Source organism: Vespa mandarinia, chromosome 12 (assembly GCF_050613455.1).
Source record: "Vespa mandarinia isolate Hongniang chromosome 12, ASM5061345v1, whole genome shotgun sequence".
NCBI classification, from domain to species: Eukaryota; Metazoa; Arthropoda; class Insecta; order Hymenoptera; family Vespidae; genus Vespa; species Vespa mandarinia.
In genome coordinates, this window is record NC_140821.1 from 925,001 (window position 1) to 933,778 (window position 8,778).

The window sequence follows — 8,778 nt, forward strand, 5'->3', positions numbered from 1 at the left end:
CATGTTGTAAGTTTAAATGCCTTCTATATTGTTTGTGTGTTATACGTCAACATTGGCGATACTATATACATTGGCGAGTGTTTTTGACAGTTTTCTACCTTTTGAACATTATTTTAAATCGTCACGTATATACATATATATATATATATATATAACAACACTAATTCGCATTACAGTTTTGTCTGACAAATATTGATTACAAAAGTACCTAAGATTATCAGGAACCAAGATGAACTATGGTTGTGCATTTATTAATATTTTACATGATGAAGACTTAATGTGTGTGATAAACTTCTTACAAAGATCTCTACTATACTTGCTTGTATATATCAAGAATATTTAGAGTGAAAGTTAACTGTTGATCAATATGCCGCACGTGACTAGAAAATGGGAATTATTTCCTGGTCGAAATCGTTTTTGTTGCGATGGCAGGGTGATGATGGCACCACAAACAGGTGTTTTCTATGTTACAGTGTGTTTGGTAGCTGGTACAAGTGGATTGTTCTTTGCCTTTGAGTAAGTTCTTTTTGATTACTCTATGTGTTTTGCATTGCGATGAATATTTGGATTCCTTTTAAAAAATATCTATGATTCGTGATTGGCACGTTGTCCATTAAAAATTATATTATTCTTTTCTTTTTATTTTCTTTTTTGGTTTTCCTTAAATATTTTTATTCATATTTTACAGTTGTCCATTTTTGGCTGTGCATATAACACCTGCAATCCCGGTAATAGGTGGATTATTATTCGTATTTGTAATGTCTGCCTTGTTTCGAACAAGCTTTAGTGATCCTGGTGTTATTCCAAGAGCAACACCTGATGAAGCTGCTTATATAGAAAAACAGATTGGTACGAGTATGAACATATGTGAATATATTTTATAAAATCTTTATTTTTTGGAAAAATTCAGATTATTCTGAATATTTGCATAGCTTTGTTCATTCTAAACATAAATATCAATGTAGTTATAGATTTTTTTTTTTTTTTTTTTTTTTACGACAATATCCAGCTTGTGAATATTTTGTTAAGTATTTACCTATTTATGTCTTTTGCATGTGCTGATACAGAAGTACCAAATAATGGTAATTCTAAAACATATAGACCACCTCCAAGAACGAAAGAAGTATTGGTACGAGGACAGCCCGTAAAGTTAAAATATTGCTTTACTTGTAAGATATTTAGACCACCAAGAGCCTCGCACTGTAGCTTATGCGATAATTGTGTAGGTAGGTTCAAAAATTTTAGTATATATTTAGCGTTTCTTTTATACCTGTCCTTAATTTTTCAATAATTTGGTTAATGTGTATATGTATATATATATATATATATATATACAATCATTAATATCAATACATATTTTATTTTCAATTATTCCAGAAAGATTTGATCATCATTGTCCGTGGGTTGGCAATTGTGTTGGTAGAAGAAATTATAGATATTTTTATGCTTTTATAGTTTCTTTAGCATTCCTATGTGTTTTTATATTTGCCTGTGCTGTTACACATTTAATAATGCGTGAGTATTTTTATGCTGAAAAAAAAAAGGTAATATTAAAATATCTTACAACAATTGTCTGTTTTTATTAAATTTAGTTACAAGAGATGACAGACCATTTTTAGAAGCTGTCAGATTATCTCCTGGTAGTGTCATTGTAGGAGTGATATGTTTTTTTTCCGCTTGGAGTATTTTGGGTCTTGCTGGCTTTCACACATATTTAGCCACGAGTAATCAGACAACTAATGAAGACGTGAGTATACTAAAAATTGCAAATTGTCAATAACTAAAGATAGATATATTAATTTCTATCATATTTACAGATCAAAGGTTCTTTCACAAGTAAAATCGGCCAAGAGAGTTTTAATCCTTATAGTCGAGGAAATATTTGCGGAAATTGTTTTTATGTCTTATGCGGTCCTTCACCTCCAAGTTTAATTGGTAATTTTCATTAAATTTTTTGATTTGTTATCAATCTATAAAATACATTTATATTCATCTGTACGCAGATCGTAGAGGAATAGTTACACCCGAGTATCGTGCAGAACAGGAACGAGTTTCTGATGAAAATGTGATAGCTAATAATAAATCATATGGAACTGTAAAGATTGTGCAACCACAGGTAAGATGGTTTATTAAAATATTTATATAATATTTAAAGAAAATAAAGTATTTAACTCTGAATTGTATAATTTATAGTCCAATGGAACAGGCATGCAGACAAATGTTCCCACAGAACTTACGGATTCTATGAACAATCTTGTTACTGGTCGATACTCTCCAAGATTAGAATCTATTAATGGTGAGTTGTCTCTTTTACGGCATCCTTCTCGCTGTACTGATGATCTTCCCAAATATTCTCATCAGTATATCAGTGATATTTATGTTCCACCATATCCTATGCAACATTGTCCTCAAGATTCTACAAAACATATGAAATATAATGTAAATGATAGGATAAATCCAGAATTTCAAAAAGGTATACATAAATATCCTCATAGATGTAGAGAAGAGTATCACAGATGTTCAGATAATAATCTCATATATGATCAGTGCATACAAGATCACAAATATGCAATTGATCTTCAAAAATATCCGCAAAGGTATTCGGAGGATATATTGCAATATAAAATTGATGAAAAAAATGGTTACTCTGATTTACAAAAATTTCCTCAGTGTCGTTCCGAAGATCCTTTACGAATCCCTCAGGCTCATCATACTATGAAGTACAACAATTTAAGATGCACTGATCATGGTATAAAATATCCAATACCGAAAAATATATTACCAGCACGTATATTAGGTGCTACTGGTATACCGATTCAAGCAATAGGGCTTATAGATAGTCGTTTTGGTTCAAATCCATTAAGTAATAATTTATCATATGTTGACAATTCATTTTGTCCTAACGATAGTACAGAAGAAGATCTTTTAAATCGACGATTTATCATGAATTCTATGAGTGATAATGATGATATTTAACATTCATTATAGACAATGCATTTTCATTATGCATTAGTAAATATTAATAAAGCTGCAAAACAGCTTTACAACATTCAGCCTCGCCTTTGTAACATGTAATATGATTGCAGCATAGCTGGCAATAATAATAAGGTAATCATAACATTGGATATAATGTTGTATCCAAATGGCACTGGTAGTATTTTCTTAAAAACAAAAAATTGTAGTGCATTAATACAATGTGCAATGTATCAAATTATCATCTTGTTGTTAGAAGCAATTTATGATATATTATTAAACAGAGCTGTGTATATAGTAAATAATACATTTATAAATAATTTTTTTGTAAAATATCAAGTATTCTTTCAAACGTTTATATACGCATTTAATTCGTATAAGAAATTTTTTTGAATGTTAATATTACAAAAAAATGATAAACTTTCGTATTATTTTTTTTTCTTTTTATTTTATTTTTTATTTTCTTTTTTCTTTTTTTTCCTTTTTTTTTTACATTATTTGATTCATTTTGATATTGTACTTTTGAGAATATATATATATATATATATATATATATATATATATATATATATATATGTATGTATGTATAAATATCATTTGTATTGTTACTGAATTTCTATTTATCATTAGGAAGGTCTTTATCCGAAAAGGTGCTTTTCTGCCAATTATATTTTTTAGATTTTTTCTGTAGGATTTAACAATATTTTTATTGGTTACTAATGCTTTTGTTAAATTATTCGATAACAATTCAATGAATCATTTTTCTTTGTTCAAATTACATCCTGTTATCGAGGGCTCAGAGAATTCCATTTGGTAAGTTTACTTTCTTACATCTGAACTAAGTGTATGTTCTAATAAATGAATGGGTTGGCATTATTAATGACTTTACTAAATCACTGTGCCACATCTATTATTTTTTCTGTCACGCGAAACTAATTTTAGAATATTGTTATAATTCAGATATTAGTAATATACACATTGGCTTCTTTCTTGTAAAAAGATTAACAAAAGAGATTAATGAATTTTTATTATAGATAAATATAGCTTTGTATATATAAATAATATCGGTGTTCAGTTTTATTGTTAGTTTCTTTACATAGAAATAAAATATATCCGAAGTTTTCGTTATGCACGGGATATAGATATCACTTATTAGTAAATCATATAAGTATAAAATCCAAGTTATATTATTATTATTATTATTATTATTATTATTATTATTATTATTATATATATATATATATATATATATATATATATAAAATTACTTGAAATATTTTTTATATTTGAAAAAGAAAACAGTGGTGATGGAGGAATCTAACTATATAAAGGTATTTGTATATCTGAGAATGAGCACATTCTGTTTTCTTTATAAATAAAACAATAATATAAAATTCACACACTATCAACACATACACTGTACAAAGTCGTGTGAATTAAAACATAATAAATTAATGTATGATTATGCTTACATAAGTTGTACATTGCAAAGGTACAGAATAACTTGTATATATTTTGATATTTATTTCATGATATACCTTCCATATTATTATACAATATATATACATATTTTTCTTTTGGATAAAATATGAAGAAATTATTTAAATTTTATTGCTCATCTTTTTCTAGGTAGTACTACGAATAGTGTAAGTCAGCTAGTTACCAACGAAGTACCATTAGCATCGCTCAATATTGCTCCAATTGATATTGACGAAATTGCTCCACTTCCTCCGCGTCCAAATGTTGCGGTTTCTTCTACATTGGATACCACTTCAATACCATCAGTAACTGTGACTACTCCATTGTCTGCATCCAGGCTTAGATTATTACAAGACACGACTATGATCGAATCTGCTTTAGATTTAGATTCATTGGAAGATGCAAGTGTTGGTAGAGGAAGCCAAGTAGGCCTTATCAAAATGGGAGCAGTATCATAATTCAATCTATTTTTATTATTAACTTAATTTACATATACATTACACAGACATTTTTTTCATTTGATAAATAGAAAAAAATTTTTCTTTTTTTTTTAGCATTAATTGGAGTATCTACCAGTTATTATACATACACACATCACATACAGATATATAGATATCACATATATATATATATTATATATATTTTTCTAGATATATATATTTATATATATATATATTTAGAAAAGATATCAAACTTTAGGCCTATTTGTATGATATATAAGTATGTGTAGTAATTGCAGTGAATTAGTAAGTGTTGTTCTCTACAATCAAAGATTACCAATTTTTGTGATTTATACAAAATAGTAGATTCGAAAATATTAAAAGAAAAAAAAGCTCAATTTTATATCTCATAGCCACAGGGACCTGGATACAATATTAACATTAAACTGATAATAGTTTTTCTTATTCATATTTACATATTATATTAGGTTAATCATAATGAAACACACACACACACACACACACACACACACATATATATATAAACTGAACGAATACAGATGTTTACAAACATTTCTTGATGATTTCTGTGGCAAACTGGTATTTTTTAGATTCATTGAAGCGGCACTATTTACTACTTACATTTAATTACTCTAACTTTTTTATTTTTTATACAAATATTGGCTCTTATGACAGATTAGTACATGTTTATACAAATTTTCTGATTTGCGCTTCTTATATGCACTTATAGTATTGATTGTTACACTTTGTGGAGTGCATATATAAGATTAAGTGTAAGTATGACACACAAATGTTTACTATTGAACTTTTTTATGATAACACTTTAAAATGATGTCTTTCCAATAGAATTACTGTGTACAGTGTAAAAATCATTTGTAAATACAATAAGTATAAGCATAATAATATAAAATTTAAGCATTTAAAAAATTTACTAAAATGATGCCCTGTTGGTATCAAGCATTTAAAAAAAATAGAAATAATATGATTACCACTGCCTTATTTATGAATAACTTTATTAATAACAGCATCTTGTTATTTGATTTGGCATGGAACATATTATTTACATAGATAGTTAAATACTAAATGATATATGAGGAATATTATATTATATATAATGTATATTACATAAAAAAAATTGCAATTACAATGATCGTATATATTCTGTTTTTGTATATAATACATGTATATGACATTCTGTATATATATACATATATGTATATATATATGAATATACTATGTAGATGTATCTTTAAAAAATTATAATATAGTGCAATTTGAGAAAGATTTGGTGACTATTTTTTATATAGAATTCAATATAGGATTTTCACATAAACTGTGTATAACATTCTTGTGTGTGTGTCTATATATATATATATATATATATATATAAATATATATATATAAAATATGTACTTACACATATATATAACATATGCATATAAAGAAAATCACTCTTTCTTTGTATTTAATTAATACATATGATGGAAAACAATTGCAGCCACAATTATGAAAACTGTTATACTTAAGCCAATAATATGTAGGGTAGTTAGATGATTCTCTATTTTTTCAGTGTTTATAGGTATAGTAGGGGGACCACACTGACAAGTATCTATGGCTTCTGTATTAATATAAATAATCAGTACTATTATTTTCATATTTAGCAAATAATAATAATAATTGCAATAAGTTACCTGCATGACATTCTATTTCTTTTTGGATATCCAAATCCTCAACATCTACATCTAATAGTTCTTGCAAGTATACCAATGCTTCTTGTGGTTCTTCACCAGGAAACAGGTAACTTGATAATGTTACTCTACTTTTATGCAAGTGTATCAATATTCTTCTTGGAGGTTCATGCAATGTTATATTTTCTAAAACAAAAAATAGATTTTAATAAGAAGAATGAAGATATATATATAAATGATATTATTATATATAAATTATAATTTCATAATAAAACAAATGAACCTTCAGGAGAACCATCTTCCTCTTCAATCAAACTGTCCACGTGCATTTCTAATCTACTGGCTAATGATCTTACTATGTCTTGTTTTATTGCTGCAGTAGCTTCTTCAATATTTGTTTTGCCAGTTACAAATATTTTACTAACCAATTGACCTATTAACCATATTGATTCGCTACTAGGTTTTACTTTTGCATCCGTAGAAGCTGATTTCTCCTGTAAATAACCGCAAAAAACAATTTTATAAAATCATATTAGCTGCAAACTGTAAATTGTATCGCATTACTTACACAAGGAATGTACAAATCAACTTCAAGTTGATTTTTATTATCTTCATTTGCAATTATCGTTTCAATTGCATCATCAGACGATCTAATTTTTCCTGCTATCATAACAAGTGCAGAATCTATCATATTTGATACATCTTCCAATATCTCCTATAATTCAACACACAATATATTTTCCTTTATATATATACACATATATATATATATATATATATATATATATATACATACGAGAAATATCATTATATTTAAAATTGTTTGTACCTGCAATTGTTGTTTAAGCGATTCAGGTTCTTTGTTTGTAGCTATACAAAACATTCTGTCTAAATTTACAGCAGTTTCAAGTTCAAGCCAAGGAATACTCTGAGCTCGAAACTTGATATCTATTGGTTTTAATATACCATTTTTTATATCATCCACCATTTTACAGACATATCTGTGAATTAAAAACTGAAATGTAGATAGAATTAAAATTGGATTAAATCAATTTATCTATTAGCCAATTTACACAAATATATGTCTGTTGTAAGATTAGATGGAGAGTAAGACAAAGCTTAAAAAAAATTCTTTACCTTTGCGTTATACTGTTGTAAGTTAATATAAAATTGTGCTGATTGTTTCCATGAAGATACTTATTCGATAAAAAATTTCTTTGAATTGTAAGAAGAATTGATCTAAACTTATGTACATTAACATTATTATCTAAAGTATCCTCAGGTCCAGCCAGAAATATACCAAGTATACGCATTCCACCAGGTAACATTCTTGTGACCTTTATTTGAAAAATAACATATGAAAAATATTTGGATTTTAGCTGATATCTAAAATGAAACTTAATACTCACATCGTTGGCATGATCTGCGAGCCAACTTTCTGGTATATCTCGAATGGATTTGAAACATTTTTTTAAATTATTCTCATCCGTATCTTCCGAACAACTTATCAATGTTTCTTCCACAACATTTCTAGTACGCGGTGGTGGTGTTCTTGCTAAATGTACTAAATAATCTTCTTTTTCTAAACTCTAAAATATATGTTATTTTTACATTTTTTTGTATTAACAATAATAACGAATAAATATTCAAAGGATCAAAGTAAACTTTTTAACGGACATTATTAATAATGATATAGTCATATTTAAAAATATTCTTTCATACCTGTGTAAGTATGACATATGTTAGATCCAAAGAAAAGTGAACGATTGAGAAAGGGTTAAAAAATTATCAAGAACAAATTGTCGCACCTGTCCTAAAATTAATCCCACTTCGTATCCTAACGTCCCGAAGGATGTTAAACGAGAACGAACAGATGCTTCGGATATTACAGTACGTCCCATTTTCTTTTGTTTTTTTCTTTTTTTTTTTTTCTATACCACGTATTAAATAAATAATCTGGCGCGCTTTTAACTCTCTTACTGACGACTACGCAAATTTCTTCTTTGATTTATGATATCGAATAATAATTTCGTATCAAATCGTTACATATAAAATAAATAATTTATTTAATTTAGACGAATGAATGAAAAATCTGATCTCTGAAAGAAGAATTTATATCGTAATATTAAAGATATACAACTTTATAGAATTGATTATCGTAGTCTTTGAGCACCACC

General features: G+C 27.2%; 2 protein-coding genes across 3 annotated transcripts in view; one reads left to right on the top strand and one right to left on the bottom strand.

The window, feature by feature from the left end:
• Positions 1 to 5,049, top strand: part of app (Palmitoyltransferase app) — a 5,600-nt gene extending 551 nt beyond the window's left edge. The window contains exons 1-10 of one of the 2 annotated variants that reach the window (XM_085660725.1): positions 1 to 6; positions 177 to 516; positions 689 to 849; positions 1,068 to 1,226; positions 1,378 to 1,515; positions 1,593 to 1,747; positions 1,818 to 1,935; positions 2,004 to 2,116; positions 2,194 to 2,296; positions 4,603 to 5,049. The exon at positions 1 to 6 is cut by the window's left edge and continues 541 nt beyond it. In XM_085660725.1, coding sequence (XP_085516851.1) covers positions 368 to 516; positions 689 to 849; positions 1,068 to 1,226; positions 1,378 to 1,515; positions 1,593 to 1,747; positions 1,818 to 1,935; positions 2,004 to 2,116; positions 2,194 to 2,296; positions 4,603 to 4,910 — 1,404 coding nt within the window. In that variant the 5' untranslated portion in view covers positions 1 to 6; positions 177 to 367 and the 3' untranslated portion in view covers positions 4,911 to 5,049. Of the gene's footprint in view, positions 7 to 176; positions 517 to 688; positions 850 to 1,067; positions 1,227 to 1,377; positions 1,516 to 1,592; positions 1,748 to 1,817; positions 1,936 to 2,003; positions 2,117 to 2,193; positions 3,293 to 4,602 lie in introns of those variants that run through there. The other variant, XM_035882555.2, reaches the window with a different exon arrangement.
• A 984-nt stretch (positions 5,050 to 6,033) lies between these two features.
• On the bottom strand, positions 6,034 to 8,756 carry LOC118448814 (protein odr-4 homolog). Its single transcript, XM_035882566.2, has 8 exons — positions 8,410 to 8,756; positions 8,011 to 8,190; positions 7,739 to 7,938; positions 7,431 to 7,602; positions 7,170 to 7,316; positions 6,885 to 7,095; positions 6,605 to 6,787; positions 6,034 to 6,531 (listed from the first exon to the last, which is right to left on the bottom strand). Exons 1-8 carry the CDS (start codon positions 8,500 to 8,502, stop codon positions 6,383 to 6,385), a joined length of 1,335 nt encoding a protein of 444 aa, XP_035738459.1. The 5' UTR covers positions 8,503 to 8,756; the 3' UTR covers positions 6,034 to 6,382.
• Positions 8,757 to 8,778: the final 22 nt, after the last annotated feature.